The 18905-nt window shown below is 38.6% G+C and overlaps 2 protein-coding genes across 2 annotated transcripts; one reads left to right on the forward strand and one right to left on the reverse strand.

Moving 5' to 3' along the window:
• The first annotated feature begins 318 nt into the window (after positions 1–318).
• On the forward strand, positions 319–4347 carry si:ch211-214p13.8 (B- and T-lymphocyte attenuator). Its single transcript, XM_059343252.1, has 7 exons — positions 319–337; positions 487–672; positions 1834–2169; positions 2261–2299; positions 2389–2523; positions 2612–2640; positions 3525–4347. Exons 2-7 carry the CDS (start codon positions 579–581, stop codon positions 3837–3839), a joined length of 948 nt encoding a protein of 315 aa, XP_059199235.1. The 5' UTR covers positions 319–337; positions 487–578; the 3' UTR covers positions 3840–4347.
• A 2048-nt stretch (positions 4348–6395) lies between these two features.
• On the reverse strand, positions 6396–18720 carry zgc:113337 (uncharacterized protein LOC503741 homolog). Its single transcript, XM_059343645.1, has 7 exons — positions 18561–18720; positions 17836–17949; positions 17402–17722; positions 15021–15350; positions 12385–12669; positions 11870–11971; positions 6396–8628 (listed from the first exon to the last, which is right to left on the reverse strand). Exons 2-7 carry the CDS (start codon positions 17915–17917, stop codon positions 8621–8623), a joined length of 1128 nt encoding a protein of 375 aa, XP_059199628.1. The 5' UTR covers positions 17918–17949; positions 18561–18720; the 3' UTR covers positions 6396–8620.
• Positions 18721–18905: the final 185 nt, after the last annotated feature.

The raw sequence follows: 18905 nt of genomic DNA on the forward strand, positions 1-18905 counted from the left end.
CAGTCTGCTACAGAAAGGTGTCATCTTACACCATCTACTGGTTGCATTGAAACAAATAAAAGAAATACACATTTACTATTTACAGTATCATCAAACTTTATGTAGTGCATCCACACCTGTGATTGACATAATGAAACAAAAAAAAAAAGCTTTATTTCACTCACCGCGGTAGTCTGACTTTGAAGCCAGGATGTCGCAACTTCCTGCTGGGCCCCTGAATTTCTTTAGAACTATGTCAGAGATTTGTTGGTTAAGATGGTGAATATGTGCACATTACAAGTGATCCAAAGCACCGGACAAGAAGTGGCAAGCTTACTCAATAACTTTAATAACTACAGTACGTGTCTCAGTTTTTGTAGTGAGGCTGACCTACATCTGTGTGTTTCTGTATCACACAATTAAATTGAGAAGATAACAAACAATATTCTATTTCACACATTAACACAGCAACAACTGTGTTTTTTCTCGAAATACACACTTGTGTAGGGTGGTCTTTGAATACGTGTGGGAGGACAGGAAGTGGTGAGCTTCTCACATGTGAAAGGAGCCCCATCAGTAGCTACACTTGGTCTCAGGTCATGAATGCATCAGGTAGAATGGATAGACTGACATTTATCTACCTGCTGATATTTTGCTGTTTTACATTCGTCTGCATCCATGGAGAAGGTCAAGGTAAGCTGTAACACTTTTATCTTGTGATATCTGTAAAGAGAGTGAGAGGATGTTTTTGGAATAGATTTAAGGTCTTAAGTGAACAAGATTAATCAAATTACAGTGGAAACATAGAGTATGTATGGAATATCGATACTAGTACAGGGAAAGACCGTTAATAATAACGGGAGAAAGACTTAAATACAGGAAATGTGGTAGCATTGTTATATCAATTCACTTATTTTCTTTCAATCCTATAAATCGCAACTTGATTTCTTGCATTGAATGAATAATCAAACATTCTCTACTTCAGTGGTTTTCAAACACTCGGACACTGAGTAGCCAGCCAGTGGAGAAAAGTAGAACCTGGACATGAACCCAGGAGAACTGGGTTCATGTCCCATGTGAAAACAAACGTTAACAATACGGTTTAAACATAACAACTCCAGTGCTTCATGTTTTTTACGTAACTATGTCGATTTCAGTCGTCACAACGTCCTTGTAACTACTTCACTTTCAGCATTTACGTACATTTTTTTGTTTAAACTGTCTTTTATAACTCCTCACTAGGAAATATTTTGCCCTGAACCTAGATCAGTGGTTTGTAGCCTTAATGAAACTAGCCTTATTTTTTCTTTCTGTCAACCGTAAACCGTATGTGTATGTATAACGACATGCATTATTTTTTAGAACTCTCCGCAAACCGCGATATGGGTCGTTTTGACCAAATGCTCATATGGGTCATTATTGGTTGTTTCAGCAGGTGCAAGTAATGTCGACTGCAGTCAGAGTCACTATTTACAAGACAGGTGCTTTAACCAGCTAAGCCACAGCGCCTCCATCTAACTATTTCTGGGCCTAAAGCTAAACAACCTGCCACCCCTTGACAACATTTACCACATTTAAAATAACAATTACTACATTTAGGTATGCGAACATGATGATCTCTGCTGCCAGTAGCAGACAGTCATTTTGGCAATACTGCTGTGAACAATACTACATTAATAGTGTATGGTTGGTTGTCACAGAATTCCACGGCACACCTGAAATTGTCTCATGGCACACGTGTAGTAATTCTTGAATTTATGAACAGCTTTTTGACAAAATAAAGATGTTTAATTTAGTGTGAATGATTAAAGACAAGACCTGATTGTTTAAATATTTTTTTTGTTTATGTTTTAGACTTTTCTTCATGTGAAGTTGCCTTGATGGTCCGGAGAGGCACGACATTACGAACTGTCCCACAATCATCTCTGACAGTCTGCTGTCCTGTCAAACACTGCGGAGAATCACTGAGTGTCTCCTGGTGCAAACTGCTCGACACAGGCAAATGTAAATGGATAAACTACACAGAGAACAGAGAAATCATACTGACTGAAAAACAAGTAAAGGATGAACTGATCTCGTATTTGACCTTCACAAGGATTTCCATTCACGACGACGGCCTGTACAGATGTTCTTTAAAAGGATACGGACCTGATGCACAGATCAGTCACAAAATCAACATCTCAGTTTCAGGTAGACGGTTTGCTCCCTCTCTTCAAAAATACACATGTAAGAAGTGTTATTTCAGGTTTTAATTGTATATATATTTTCAATTAATCTACAGAGTCAAACAAGGGGGTTAAACCATCTGAATGTGTTACAGGTAAAAAATTTAAAAAAAGATCGATATACATACAGTATGTTTTAATGGATGAAGACTAGAACTATTGAACTGTTTTTTCTTTCTTTTAGAAGTTGAGCTGCCAAACGCTGCTGCTGGTGATTACAGCATGCCCTGGCTGCCCTACCTCGCCATCTGTCTTACCGTAGCTCTTCTGGTTGCCACACTGACGGTGATAACCCTCCTGAGTTTTTATGTCTGGGAACGTAAGAAGATTATCATATAATAACAGGCTGAATTTCTAACATTTTTTAGATCTGAGCCGTATAACAATGTTTGACGTCTTTTTTACAGGAATACTGACCAAGAACACAAAGGAACAGGTAATGTGATGCAGTATTTTAAAGAACAGAAAGTTAGACGAGAAGATTGATTCCTTTGTCACTGCTGTTTGATAATATTAATGTATAGTAACTTGTTTAATCCAGGCTAAAATGTATTGGTATAAATATAACATGGATTTTTATTTTATTTTTACGTTACGAGCATTTCTTGGCCCTTTTCTGGGTTTTGTTGTCAGACAATAATGGTGTCTGAGTGGAGTGGCTGCTCCAGGAAGTTACTGCACCTGGCCGAGAAGTAGTCCAGCGCCTTGTAAACCCTGTGCTGTTTTCATGATTCATTTTCAGCATCATGTGGTAACTAGGAACCTGAAGATTAATTTGAGACACAGTGCAGCACTGTGTATCAAGTTGTTCTAGTCATAACAGAGTGATAAAAATGGTGAATTATCTTCAATAAATTGTGAAAGAGCATAAGGGCTATTGTCCCTGTCTCATAAATTGTTGCAGCAGTATTTGGGTTGATATCATTTGTCATACAGATTTTTTCTAGATTTAAACCTTTTTTAACCACCCAAAAAATATGGTCAAATATAACATATTAAGACAACAAAACCTTGAAAAACACCATAGAAAAATTCATGCTGCTATTTGATATCAAAAGGTTTTGAATTGTTTGGTACAAATGCATTGCTTCAATCTTGTAGTTTCATATATCAGTATCTTAAAAACGCTAAAAAGTTGTTGGGTTGTTTTTTTTTTTTTACTGGAGCTGGAGTTTAGCTTTATGTTTAGCCTTCAAACATGAAAGTGGCTTTGATTTAGCTCTTGGCCAAAAAGGTGAATTTCCCAAAAATATCAGTTAAAATGGTGTAAATCAAAGAGTATTTTGTTGCTTTATTTGTTCTTATGTTCTTGTATCATAGGACACATCATCAACCCACATTATACCTGACCTCCCCAATGGGAACGCTCCTTCCCCTTTTTTCCTGCGACCTCACCTTTCCTTTCTGAATGACACCAACTCTCCGAGTACTAGTGAAAGACCACCCCCACATCCTGCCCTGGTGACCAGTGGGACCCAGCCTGCTGTGACAAACACAGCAGATGGAAGTCAAGAGTCAGACCGTGCAGTGTACGCTGTCGTCAACCACCGACAGTCTGGGGTACTTGCCAGAGAACAGCCTGCTTCGGAACAACAACAAAAAAACACAGAATATGCTGCCATCATTGTCTCCTGAACATTTTGGACCTGTCATAGACGCACGCAGATAAAAACCACGGATGGAAAGTTTGTGGTGGTGTCATGGAACAGAGGACGAAGCAAAGCGATGAACCGCACTGCGGAAGGGTTGAATGGAGGAGGCTTGTGGTCAGGCAGATGCACCGTACAGTCATATTAAAATCAACCAGAAGCAGCATCTCACCCTCTGGTTTGTTCAAGGAAATGCTGCTTTTTAAAAGTGTAATTCTTGCCTTTTTTAGTTGTTTTTATCCTCCAGTCATTTGATTTTCGTGACTTGGAGGTCTATTTTGACTTATTTAAATTTGTTTGCCAAAGCTTTCATCATCTTTGTGAAAAAAAAAGCCTGTGTGTGAGTACATTAGCCATGTGCAGACTCACTCAATACTTTTTGTGAATTCTTCTGTCTGATTTGAAAGTATAAAGACTGAAGTTTGGGAGGCGTTTTTGTCTGTAAAAAAAAAAAAAAAACTTGAACTGCTGCAATAAAATTATTGTCTGATCTGTGACTGGATTATTTTGTTCTTTGGAAGGTTTTGAACTTGGCTTCATTGTAATATATTTTTTTGCATTCCTTGATGAAAGAAAGAATAGTTTGGCCCTCTCATCTTATAGTGGAATAAGAATAAGAATAGTAATCTGAGATGACATTTTAAGAAATGCATTTACAAGTCCAGTGTTTCATCTCACATATTTTCTTTTGCACACACCCAGCCCTCAGTGTTTTTCACTGCCACTTACTGAGATGCAGCACCTGGACCTTCAATCACACCAGTATGGTTAAGCGCAGGAAGTCATAGAGGGTATCAAAAGGTTTGCTGACATCATTTACGGTAGCAGACACCCCACCTCTGCTCAACCACATAGGGTTTGCAAACTCAGATGCAGTAGTTAAAACAGTGGTCTTATGATTTTGGTGGTCACACATTTAGCAAGTTATGAAGGCTAAGGGCGAAGAATCAAAAAAGAAAAGTTTGCCCTGATCACCTTATGTAACCCCTAAGACCACAACTCACTCACCATGCTGAATAAGTGTGTGTCAGCATGATTCAGTGTGCCATGTTGATGAACCGATAACTCGGTTTTCTTAAGATAATGTCTCGGCTGGCAGTGTTCCTTGTGCCCTAATCCATTTACAGATGAGCACAAAAAGTCCTTTCACGAAGAAATGGAAAATTTGATGAAATGCTCCTGAATAATGTGACCTGACTTTTACGTTACTGACAGTATTCACACTGGAATTCATACGCAGAAGAGGAAGGTGAAAAGTTGAAACGTGGTCTACAAGTATGTGAGTCCTAAACATCATGTGAAGTGACTCTTTGAACTTCTTTAACGTCTCTGAGTGGAAATTTTTCCTCTCAACAACGGTGTCTGGCAGTTACAGCCCACACACAAGTTATGCTCTTATACTCTCGCTCTCTGTGTCACGTACACACACACACACACCATCAGGAATCATGTTTTTTCTCTGGTGGACAAAGCCCTGGTTCAGGCGGCAGAGAGATGGAGAGCGAGGAGGCTTGTGCGAAGGCAGTGTTTGAGATGGGCCTGATTAGATTGAGTCTGAGGACACAGAGTGTGCAGAATGCTGTGCCGCGACTTTAAAAAAACATCTGACAAGATTGAGAGGATTGCTGCATACTTGTGATCTACTAGCACTCCAAAATCTCCCTTAAAAATACAGATTCTGAATTGGGAGGTTTTTTAAAGTGGGTATTTTTAACGAACAGTGAGTAGGAATTTATATCTAACAGCTTTCATTTCAAATAACCGAGTAAAGAGATGTAATGAGCTTTAACATTATATTTTTAGCAATGCAGGTTTCACTTTGATCTAGTTTAAGGGTTTTGTTCAAGGATACTTTTGAGGAGTGAAGTGTCTCTTTTGGAGCTTTAACCTGCAGCCCCAAGTAACAGGATAGTTTGTTTAGAAAGGTAATACTTATTGATATAACACTTATCAGAAAACCATTAAACAACCCCATCTCAACACCTCACCACTACCCGATATGAACTCCCCTGGATATAAGATGCAGACAAGTGATAAGACATACATACCTTTCAGGGGGACGAAAGAGGTTTCAGCTTGCGTGTTAAGGGAATATATTTCAGCCTTTCTGCCAAAAAAAGCCAAAATGAAAAAAAATATATGCAAATTAAAAAAGGCAAGAATATTCCAGACAATGTACGAGAGTGAGTTATGCATGTGTTTTACTTTTTAATAACCAAATAAATTATATTGGTAGCTGATTAAGTCCTTTAATGAAATTGCCTATTAAGACTGGAACATGATATGTTATAAACACACACTATATAAATGTGTAGATAAGTGCATAGTTAAACACAAACATACATCTAACAGAACTAATAAATACTGTTAAGTTATCCCAGATCTTATAAACATATCAGAACAGAGCGGGGCATGTGCTGCAGACTCTGTGGGTGAATGTGTGTGCACAACACGTGTGTGTGTGTGTTGTTATGTGAGGTCCACCAAAATCCATCTGGCTTGGGATGAAAAAGGCCCCAAATATGAGCATCTGGCAGCAAGATTTGGCACATCAGAAAGGAATGTCATGTTTTTCTGAGAGGTACAAAGCTGAGCTTAAAAAGCCAAAAGAGTGGCACTGCAAGATCATGAGCTGATAAAGACTCAGACAAATTTGTAATATTTTTATTATTGTATTTGTTGCATTTATTGCATCAACTTTACATAGTTGGTCATAATGCATTGTTTCATATTTTCTTCTTTTATGAGACTAGTTGCTCTGTACAGGGCTGGATGCTGTGGTACATTTCCATTTATTTTCATAATCAGTTTTGTATGCATATAGTAAAACTATACAGACAGAGACTGGAGATTTAGATCGATACAGACTGCCTAAAATATTTTTAATGGTGCCCGATTAAAGCAATAAGTCTGAAATCTGATAACCTCCATGTCAATCTGTTAATTGACGGATTCCTATCACATGCTTTGATACACAAGATTATTTCAGCGTGAATCTTTGCTCCTGTACAAATGCAAACATGATACATACAAAAAGCCTCACAACGTCATGTTTTAGGTAATAACGGGTGCCACTTTGATCCAGAGCGTTAAACCAATCTCAACCCCCTGAGCCAACTCTCCACAGCCCAACCTGCACACTCACACTCACAGTCACACACATGAACTCTGCTGACTCCTGACTCCATGTGGACAGGCAGCAAAGACATGCATTCCTTTCAGGGGCACCAAAAAGGTTTCAGTTTTGCTTCCTCTGGGAATCGATTCAGACTCTTTGACGGTGGAATTTCACCTCTAACAAATATGCACACACACACACACACACACACACACACACAGACACAGACACACTCGTAAACAGACGTTGAAACCTGTAGAAAAGTTTGCATTTGATATTACACAAATAAAACATAAGTAGGCAGCTGTCTTAGTTGAACCAATGGAAACCATTCTCAGCTTTAAAGGAGCACATGACCTATAAAATAATAATTTGTTTATCAATTATTCAACCAATGTTACCTTGAATTCTTGATGCCATCGTTAAATATAGACTCCAAAAACAGGGTAAATCCTTGATGACTTAAAATAAATGGGGGCTGCATTAACAATAGCAAATCTATATGAAAACATCCGTTTTCAAACTCTCATACAATTTGTACAATATAATCCATGTCTCATCTATTCAGTGCTATGCCCAGTACTTCCCAAACACATGCATTTTTGCTAAAATCTATACAATATAATCGGCTCATTCTTGTGCAGGCATACTGTGAGTCTGTAGGAGTAAATGAATCGTAGATTATACTGCATGAGTTGTGTGAAAGTTTGTAAATTAATGTTTTAACAGAGTTTTCTGTTCTTAAATTGGCCACCATTATTATAAATTAATTAGTAATTGATATACAAATGGTCAAGTATTTGTGAAACAACACAAAGAAGTGTTGGAGGTCCTAGGCTGAGGTACAAAAAGTACAATTTAATGGACAGCTCATATACTCAATTAGCTTTGTTATTTAAAGGAAACTGTTTTCCAAAGCTTTATTCTCTCTGCAGTTCTGTTTTGGCTGGTGAAAAGATGTAAAACAGGAAACTATTTTAATATAAAAAAGGCCCCAAAATTCCCTAAACAGCTGGGCACTGTTCAGCATATGTTAGTGAAACCACAGTGCATTTTTCAGAACTATTTTCAGCAGCGGATTAATCCACAACAGTGCCCTCTTATCGTGTTGAATCATGATGCTCATTAATGTGCTTTCAGTATTTTTTAGAGAACTATGTATGCTATGTTAGATGGTGGCTCCACTGACTAAGGTTGTCACTAGAATCAATTAATTGTGCTTTTTGGGGGCTTTGTTGAATAGGATAAATATAAGATCACCAGACTTCAGATCCTTTAAGGACCAGGTCAGACAAACATAAGGACATAGAACATGTAACAGCAAAACCTCCATACTTTAATCTAGCATTCAGTGAATCTGCTGTGTGCTGTGGAGAGTGTGGCCATCGACTCAATCAATTACAGAGCCAGAGAGAGCTCAACGTTTCCTCTTTGACTTCATGTGATGACAGCCTGGAGATTATATAAGAGTCAGCTGCAGAGGCAGAAGAGCAAAGATGAATGTCGTTGTACAGTTGGTGTGCATAAATAGGATTGTACTTGACATCCTATAGAGAACATCTTCCCTTTGGACCAAGATGATGATGATGATGATGAAGCAGGGAAACACTTCTGCCTCCTGTTTTCAGCCTCTGGTCTCAGCTGAGAGATTAATCAGCTGGAAAGAAACACGTAGACAGCAGCAGAAGTTATGACGGAAAATGGAAAAAAAAATACATCATAAAAATAGGAAAACATTTTTTTTTTATTTTCTATTAAAGCAAAACATGATTTCAAATATAACTTGCTGCAGCTATGACAGCTTGACAAGTTTAGTTAGTAATGAGGACCATAAACCTCCAAACCTGAAACCATTCGGCCTCACAGTAAAGAAACACGCATAGAGATGTCGCAGCTGTATATGCAGTGGCTAAATTCATACTGATATGGCAAAGTATTATGTCAAGCCTGTAGAATCATAAAAATAAAAAAAATCTGGGCTTATACTATACATAATTTACAGTGATGCGGTCTATATGCGGTTATATTGTAGCGAATTGGAATAAAGGAGGGTCCCCAGGCATGAGCTGTGTGAACTTCTGTATAAAGTAAATCTGCTGTCAGTAAAAAAATACAAAACACCCCCCAAAAAGCCAAGAAATGTGTGAAATGTACAAGTTTGACTGGACACCAATAACTTTATCTTCGATCGGGCTATTTTAACCTCTTAAAATGCACCTGCGTTTTTGAGATTTTGAGAAGATTCAGGGACTCCACAAACTAAAAACTCCATAGCTCCCATAAGGTTTTGTCTAGAGCGATGGCATTTTATAAAGGTATGCTTGACAAAATGTAGAAGGCGTGTGGTAAATTGCAAAATTCTGGTATCAAGCATGTCCTAGTTATTATAATTCCAATATTACTTTTTTAGTTTAGGTTGTGTTTTAGCCACAGCTATAGCTATATGTTCATGCTCATATGCATTTTTGCTGTATAGTTCTATTTTATAAGCTTTTCCATTTGGCTACTTTAATGAGGCAAAAATTCTAAAAAAAAAAAAAAAAAAAAAAGGGGTCGTTATAAAAGGATGAAGATGTTTGTAGCTAAGATTTGCATAAAATTTGCAGGAAAATAGAGCCAACGTATTGCTAACACCAAACGTCAGCCAGCTAATGTGCTGTTAAAGATCAGAACTCATCACTCCAGATCCTCTCTCAGCTGTTCTGTCTATTATCAGTTTGAGCTCTGCTCTGGCAAATATGCAGGTATTTCCCCATCGTGTACAACATAAATTGCACGGTTGGCAGTATTACACAGATCCACGGTTTATTTCCTACATGCACAGACTGAAAACATTGATTGGACGTGCATATAAAGTGCAGACAGAGTGCAGGTAGCAAAAAAATTAAGGTGAAGCATAATGTAAATAGGAGCAGTATTTGTATCTGTATCTAAAGCACTGCCCACTCTTCACATGCAAGTGTCCAGGTTCATTTGTTATTTGGGGCTGCAAAGATACAGTTGCTTTATCAAAGCTTATTGTTGAAAACTGCCAGTTGTCAGAGATGGACATTATTTCAATTGAATGTATTTAAAATAAATAATTATTATTTTGTAATTTGTATTTTGCTGAACAGAAAAACAGATGTATATGTGAAAAGTCTCTGTGGATCTGAAATAAACTGGAGACTAACTGCAGCTGATAAAAACAGTATGCATGCAGCTAAAAAGTTAAGTTCATTTTAATGTTACTGCCTGTTTCCAGACTTTAAAAAAAATCAGCAGCGCCAAACTGAAACCAGAACTTCCGTGCTTTATTGCAGGAGGAAGAAAACTTCATTCAGAATCCTGCTGAAATATGTGGTGATGCTATTTACTAAAAATATGTCTTAGGAACAGAGGCTTAAGAGAATGTCATCTGGCTTGTTTATACATTTAGATGAGGATGCTGTTTAAAAAACAAAAGAAAGAACAACCTGATACTTATTGAATATCTCTGTTATCCATCTGTTAAACATCACGGCTCAACAGATCAAGAGATCTGTGAGAGAGGAAGTAAAGGATGTTTAACTTTGTTGAAATCAGGTTTCAGTGTCTTATATTAACTGCTACAGTGGATGTCTAAAATAAACCCTAGGAGCATGATATATTCATTTTAGAAAGACAAATGAAAGTAAGGCTGAATGTATTAAGTTACAGAAGATACTAAAGTGGAACAGAGGACATCTCAGAGGGACACTGTTCCTTGTCCTTGCCTTGTTTCTGTTGACGCCCAATTTAATTTAATTGACCTTTAAACGACCCCTAAAGAGCATGATATTAGTATTAGTGCTGCAAAATAATTTAAATTAATTTCTACCATTTAATACCATTCCCTTATCACAGTCATTTAACATAGCCTTCTAATGAAATAAATCCATTTTCAAAGTTGCAATCATGTGCCCATGAGTATTTCTATGATGTCTGTTTTCTCTTCATGTAAACATTCAGATAATCTAGATAATTTATAAAGATTTTGGGATCTTATATACAAGCTATCCATTAAAACATGATTTCAGGTGACTCGCTAACCCCACCCATCTTATAAAACTGTAATTTGATTAAAGTAGGGGTTGTCAAGGCCATGTGTCAAATTTTCAAAAGGGTGTCATTTATAATTTTCTCTCTTGTTTTTCCTCTCCTAATCCATGATTATAGGAAAGGAAAGTGTGGAAACTGTCACTGTGGCCTTAACATAGATTCACCATATTCTTGATATTGAGAGGAATTTTCCCTCACTTTTTTCTGTACATCTGTATCTAAATGGCCTGGTGGTATACACTGGAGTAGGGATGGGCGTTTGGAAGAAACATTAATGATCATTAATCGATTAATCTCTATGTTTTCCTACATACTCCAGTGCGTATAAAAACATGCATACATGGACAAAAAATAAATAAAGAGGCATGAGGTTAGTTTTCACAATAATGTTGCATATTTAGTAGTGTTTTGTGTTTAAAAATGTTTTAAATTAAACCTTGTAATTCTTGCTAACAAGGTTTGATACAGTAAGCTAGTTTTGCTCAAATTAATGCTCTTGTATTTCTGTGTGTTTTATAATTGTTATTGCAACTTTCAGTTTGCAAACTTTAGCTTTATCCAACTTAATTCTCAGCTCATTATTGACGTACGGCCACAGAACTGAACGCTCAGCCTTGATTCAGTTCAGTGAGTACTGATACGCAGTCATAGATAAAATTAAAATTAAAAAATACACAGATGGATTAAAAATCCCACGTGATCAACCACATTCTTAACGACCATTAATTGATCATCGATTAATTATTCCCATCTCTACACTGGAGTGTGACACTTACAAGATAATTAGTTTCCCTTTCCTCTTTGATTTAAACTTTCTACACTGACAAACATGATCTCACCTTCTTTGCGCAAGAAACACTTCCAAAGGCAGAAGCAGAGGGACATGACCAACAGGGCAGCCACTGTAGTGACTGAGATCAGGATGGTGAGAGCCGTCCCAACTGGGAGGGAGAAAAAGAGAGAACGGATCAGTAATTATCTGTAAACTACAGCTACCGTGGCTAAACCCTGGCCTTGCAGCAGCCAGATTAAATGTCCTGATAGCTGTTATGTGTGTCTGTTATGTACACTGCTTTCTTGTTATTGACCATCACTCACTAGAATTAATTTCATCTATAGTGTTACTGTCTGAATTTCAAATGTGTGCACTCCTGACCCATGAAACCAATATCAGTTTATGGTTATCAGTATACTGAAGCAATACAATTGCACATATGCTACATATGAGGACATTTACCTACAGCCAAACATTAGCTCTATTTAAAAAAAAATCAGATTTTTGTTTAATTTAACAGGGAAAGATCTTCAGTCATCGTCAAATAAATGCCACAAAGGTCCACTGAGACCAACTCACTTTTAGTGTTCATGGATACAGCGATGGGTGACTCGAGCCCTTTGTGGTGCACCAAGCATTTAATGGACACGTCTTTCAGCAGCCCTGATCGGACGGTCAGTGTACTGATGACCAGAGTGGTCCCGTCGCTCTGCGGGAGCTGTGTGGTCACAGGAGGGCCCATGGTGCGGTTATCCCTCTCCACGTTCCACACGATCTCTGCCGGGGGACGCGACACCGATGTGCAGTTGGCTTCGATCACACCTGGAGAGGTGGTTTTGTAGCTCACCTGTGGTTTGGGCAGCACTGGGAGAGATATACAGAAAAACAACTATCAAGCTCGTACTATAATAGATAGCTCATGGATGGATTGCTGGACTGACTAGAATGAAACTCAAAATGAACACTAAAGTGAATAAAGTGCAAAGAGACACACAATAACTACAAATAAGGGGCAAAACAACCACAGAAAAAGACAACACAACCTCAAATAGATATAAAACAACCACAAGAAGGGACAAAATTACCTCAAAACGACACAAAGCAACCACAAAGAGACACAAAACTACAGAAAGACAAAATAACTACAAAAAGACACAAAACAACCCCAAAGAGACATATAATCACCACAAAGAGGGACAAAGTTACTGCAGAGAGACAAAGTTGCCTTAAAAGACACACAAATACCACTAACAGACACAAAACTACTAAAAACTTAACAACCACAAAGTTACTGCGAAGAGAGAAAATTGCCTAGAAAGACACAAAAATACTACCAAGGGACACAAAGCAAACATAATGGGACACAGAATTACCCGAAGGAGACAAAGAATGACAGTAGAGACCAAAAACAACCACAAAGACACACAGAATGACTACAAAGAGACAAAATAACTACAGAGAGTAACAAAATCACCTCAAACTGTCAAAAAAACAACCACAAAGTGACTACAGACAACAAAACAACCACATAGACACACAAAACGACTATAAAGACACACAAACTCAAAACAAGAGAGAGAGATGGTGGGCTTCTGCATACCACAGATGTACTGTATATCATACCAAGCCATCAATGTATTGTTTTGCCTTTCCTCAGTTCTCTTGTGCTGTGTGTGAAATGCATAAGCCAGGAATCTTTGGAAATGTTATCACATAATGATCAGAAACTAAGGAGGTCTGGCACATGAAACTAATTATTTTAAGAAAAATTCAGCGTGCAGTTCAGTTTGCATTTGTACATCTTTAAAGTGTCTCTGGGTAAATTGCTGAGATGATACCTGGGCTAAACCTCGGAGCCATTGGATCAGGTGAGGTATGTGAATTCCTGCACTCTTAAGATCCATAAGTAAATCTCTGGCTGTTTTCAATTCCCTGTTCTTGGGGCTGAGCGAGGAATGTGATGCACTGGAACCGAGAACATTTTTGTTGGCAAGAACACGTTCAGCCACAGATATTTAGCTTTCATAGTTTTAGCGTTTTCTCAGTTCTACTTGGTGAACTTCACCCATCATCGTGTCTGGAAAGAATCAGATTTCGGGGTGGGTCAAACCGCAAAAGGAAAAAAATCTCTTCAACAATCCAAACCATAATTACCTGTGAATGTGCAAAAGCTGGTGTGAATTTTGGCTCTTATCTCAGATTAAATTCCATGTTTTTTTCACACAATATTGTGCACAATAAAGCTCTGTAAAGCCAATGGGAGCTGCAGATTTGGGTAATCATTTTCTGTAAATTCATCCCTAACAATACATTGTTCAAAACATAGATTTTAAACACTTTGGTAGGCTCTGTAGACTTTTGCCACCACTGACATCTTATGTAGTTATTTCATCCCATGCAAAATTAAACCTACTGGCACCATTATGGCGAGGCCTCCTTCTGTCTTAATGCTGCAATATATGTTTTTTTAGGATGTTGAATTTAGTATCGCTTTTAAGAAATGCATTTATGTTTTGCAACTTTCCAAAACAATTTATTTTGTCACGTTTTGAAGATAAGTTCCTGATTTTTATGACTTTCTCCAGTTGCAAATGTTTATTTGTGTGTTTAAGCCATTATTGTTTGTGGTGAGTGTGTCAATGGGAGTAAAGGAGGGGGCATCACATCATCCAGGGGTGGGGTGAGGGTGGAGGACTGTTGGCAGCAGCAGGCTACATAGCAGAAAAAAAACATTAATGCTAATCGTGCTTCACTGCTAGAAACACCTACTGTACTGTACAGTTCAATTTCCAACAAAAGCACATCTGTTTATTGAGATAACTGCGAGAGAAAGGGAGCGAGAGCAAATGAGCAAAGAGTGCGAGACAAAGCACAGAGGGAATCACTGTCTGCTGCAAACACTGACACAGTCATGCATCAGGACCTCGCTCCCTGCCTCCATCATTCTTTCCAATGGTCCATTCTTCACATGGACACACTGCTCTGTGTTTGTGTGTGTTAACAGATCGGCCGACAGCTTAGCCTTCCTATATCATGAAAACATTCAGCAGCTACAATCGTGGAAGAGAAAGATCAACATTCCTGCCTAAATCCCAGGGGTACCTTTGCTTCCTGCTGACACAAAGTTGAGTCTGACTCCTTCATGTTCCCTGATTCTTCCCTGATTCTTCATCTACCCAATCAGCAATACTATGGGGCTTAAAAATGATGTTTACCATAAGTAGCGAGGCATACTGTGGAGGCCTTGGGCCCGTCAGGGTGCGTCTCATAGAAGCAGGTGTAGCAGCCCTCGTCCTGGATGGCGACAGGCTGGATGGTGAGCTGACTGTCCGACAGGGAGGCACTCAGCCACACTCTCCCCTGGAACGGTGGCTCGATCATTGGGTCGCTACGCTTGGCGAAGGAGGCCACCTCTGTGGAGTCTCCCTGTGCGGAAGTGTGTCTCCATGTGATCTGCTGCACCTTTTCAGGCAAACCATACGAGCAGGAGAGGGACGCCTTCTTGCCGCTCACTGCCGTCTTGTTCCTCTCACCGGTGACTTGTGCTGGGAGTAAAAAGAGCCCACCACCATCCAGTGAAAGAATAATGGATGAGGAGAAGAGCACAGGGAAACAGGGTGAAACACAGGACATTGTTAATAATCACAAATATGAGGCACCCAAACAGAAACTAGTCACTGGAATCTGCAACAGCTGTTTCTGCTTAGAAAAATGAGCCCCCCTTCTCCTGCTGCTCCAAAGCTTTTTATTAACATGACTGCCTGAGCCTCGACAGGATCATCCACTCATGTTCAGAGGTTAGGGGTGGTTTGGGACATCTGTATTCACATATTTTCTCAGTAAATCCACACAGCAGATTGATATTTGGATTGTAGGGAGGAGTAACCGTCTCTGGAGTCTGCTGGAGAATTGGTTTTGTTTCATATTAAAGGGCGGGTGCAGAGGCAGGAATCCAAAATCACTTATGCTGTAATATTGTTAAAATGCAATAATGAGCAGCAGAGAGGGAACATACTGTTTACGTCCGCCTCGTAATTATCATTCACACTGACATTAATAGAGAAGAGCTACTTTATATAAAACAGTTACTTGAATAAATCTCTCAAACTCAAAAACAATGAATGCTTAAAGGCCTGTCACAAGAAAAAAAAAGATCCAAAGTGGTTACTATTTTCCCAGTGCAAACAAGGCCAGACTGTTCTCATGAGCAGTTAATTGTGGTTACTATTAAAAGTAATGCACTGGGATTTGTAGGTTTCCCACTAAATTGTGTCTGCTGATGATGCAGTGTGATGCTAAAAGCCTGCAAGTCGGCTGTCAGGTTGTGAGGAGGGAGTGGATGGCACAAACTAACCCAGGAGGACTTTCGTTGTTGAAAGTTTTTTTTTTTTTCAAGCCTAATCTGGTTCTTTTTTCCTTACCATTTGGAAGTGGTTTTGGCTCCAAACCTAATAGTTGTACAACATTTACAAAACAGCAATCGTAATGTGTTTAAATGAATGATCATAACGTGTTAAAAACAACGATCTTCACGTCATATTCAGGATATCATGTGAATCCCACTGCAACAGTTTTTGTAAGAAATTGAAAAACTCTTTGTTTCATTGCAGGTGGGAAAACAGAAAAAAACATTTGGTGACACAGTTTGAAGTCTTTTTTTTTGGCAGTGGCAACAAAACTAAAAAAGTGCCAACTCGTTGTTGCTTATTTCTAACTTTTAGCTAATATGTTGTTACTTTTCACTTTTTGTCTTTAATATTATTTAAGAGCAATTTCAGTTAACCAAACCAGAGAGTCTGTTTTATTTATTGTTTTTGTTGTGTGTGTGTTTATTTTCACATTCCAATTTCAGTGTCTTAATGTTTTTTAAATTGCTCTTTTAAAAAGGGTGTACCTGCATTATTATGGTATTATGTTAGCATTATATCAGTGGCATAAACTTATTTTAAAACTACAATAATATTGTTTCATTCCAGTTATTTCTTGGAAAATATATCGTACAACAAAAGTATTTATTGTGACTGCCAGGATGTTGTATCAAACAGAGGACAGATCTGATTAATGGATATGGTTCTGGATATCTGAGCTCCTCAGTCTCTAAGGGCGAGATCTGTCTCCATTTATGATAATTACTCAGCCTGGCTTCTTGTGCTGCTTCTCCCACCTGGTTCATGACCTGCATAGCTGTGTCACAAGAGAGACTGAGACTCACCTCCTGACTTCTATTATCAGCCAAAAAACTAATTTTTCATCCAAATCTCTCCTGTCAGGATTGATTAGTCTCAGAGACCTCAGAGATTTTGTTGTTTTTGCTTTATCACTGCATTTCTAGTACTTCACCGGCCAATATGTTGTTACAGTCCATGACTTTTATAGTTGAAACTGGAGGTCCAAGACACTCATTTTTTATTGTCTGGATAAAGGAACCAACTTAACTCCTTAAATGTAAAAAGATGTCTTCTTACGTGACCTAAATACATGGAAAATTAAAGTATCAAGATGTAGGGTGAAAGTTAATTTACTATATTACCCTTTTAATTGCACATAAGTACATCATTTTTCATACAAAGCTGATGTAATTAATGGCTTTACTCACAGGTGACAGTGAGACATGTCTGTCCTTGCTTGGAACCGGAAGGATTCATGTCAAAGATGCAGGTGTAGCAGCCCTCGTCGCGGAAGCCCACCCTGCGGATGGTGATAGCCGAGGTGTCTTTGGGGGAAGGTGCGAGCTCCACATACTGCTGGCCGCTCACACTGTCTCTGTTCCCGGGTTGGTAGCTCAGCAGGGTCTGGTTCTGGGCATCCAGCCAACGCACCTGCCTCAGAGTCTCACCTCGGTCCTTCGAAACGATGCACGTCAGAGTGAAAGGTTTCTCCACTGGAGCTTCCAGGCGCTCAGGTGCTGTCACCCTGCCTGAAACACACAACAATATAAATATAAAATATATTTTTTTAAAAACATAATTTGGTGTGATAGGAGTTGTCAATTTGAGTTTTTCTGTGTCTTTTCAAGCATGGCAGACTCACCCTGTAGTCTTCCCACCATCAGCAGGAGTAAACACACCTGCAGACCTTTCCTACAGGAGGCCTGGATCATCATCTTCTTCATCGCTCATTTAACAGGGAGAAGAAAGAGCGGTACTGGGATGAAAACAAAATCAAGTTATTTACTCATACTCTCCCATAATTATTCAACTGGTGACCCAGCAGTGATGCAGACAGAATTTTGAAAACCTATTTTTTTCTGACTCCAAGAGACAATTAAACTCTTGTGTGTTCAGCAGATGCTGTCCAACACATGTGATTGTACAAAAACGTCCAAAAACTGATTCAGTGGAATGCAATCTAAAAAAAAACTAAAAAATCCACAAGTGCCATAACATCCATAACAATTTTCGTATGAGAAATAGATCAGAAATAATTCTCTTTAGGTGTCAAAGAGCCTTTTTAAACATTTGAGCAGCTTTTTTCTGCCACATCACTCACTAAATGCGATTCTCGGGAGAATTCAAGTCAAAAACGACTTAAATGAACAAAAACATTACGGCCAGTTTCACAGCAAAGATTTACACCAGTTATAGAGTATTCCACAATTTTTGTTTTTATGAGATGATCTGCAGTTATGAGATGATCCCATACCTCTATTTTCCTCGATAACACTGCAGTTAAGATAATTAAAGAGAACTGGATTATCTGACATATTTTTATTCTCTGTCATATAAATGATACAAACATAATACTGAGACACTCACCTCTACTCGTCCTAATGCAAAAGTTAAAAGCCAACAGTTGAAGATGTTCTACCTCTGCAACATCTCGCCAATCCTTATGATCCAGCAGTGTTTTGAAACATCACTCCAAGCTATTTTTACTTCTCCGTGTGTTTTCTATTCTGCGCACCAGCAGCACAATGAACACCAGCCGGCGGCAGCTCCAAACTTCACCTCACTGGATGCATTGGAGTAGTGAGTGCAGACCACAGACTGTATAAATAAGGTGCCACAGCGCAGTTTTTGGCACACAGCACCCTCTAGTGTCACTTTATGTGTATTAATTTGTGGGACAGGTGCATATTGATGTCAATGTTTCATCCATGT

The sequence above is a fragment of the Centropristis striata genome, chromosome 10, assembly GCF_030273125.1.
Source record: "Centropristis striata isolate RG_2023a ecotype Rhode Island chromosome 10, C.striata_1.0, whole genome shotgun sequence".
Taxonomy (NCBI): Eukaryota; Metazoa; Chordata; class Actinopteri; order Perciformes; family Serranidae; genus Centropristis; species Centropristis striata.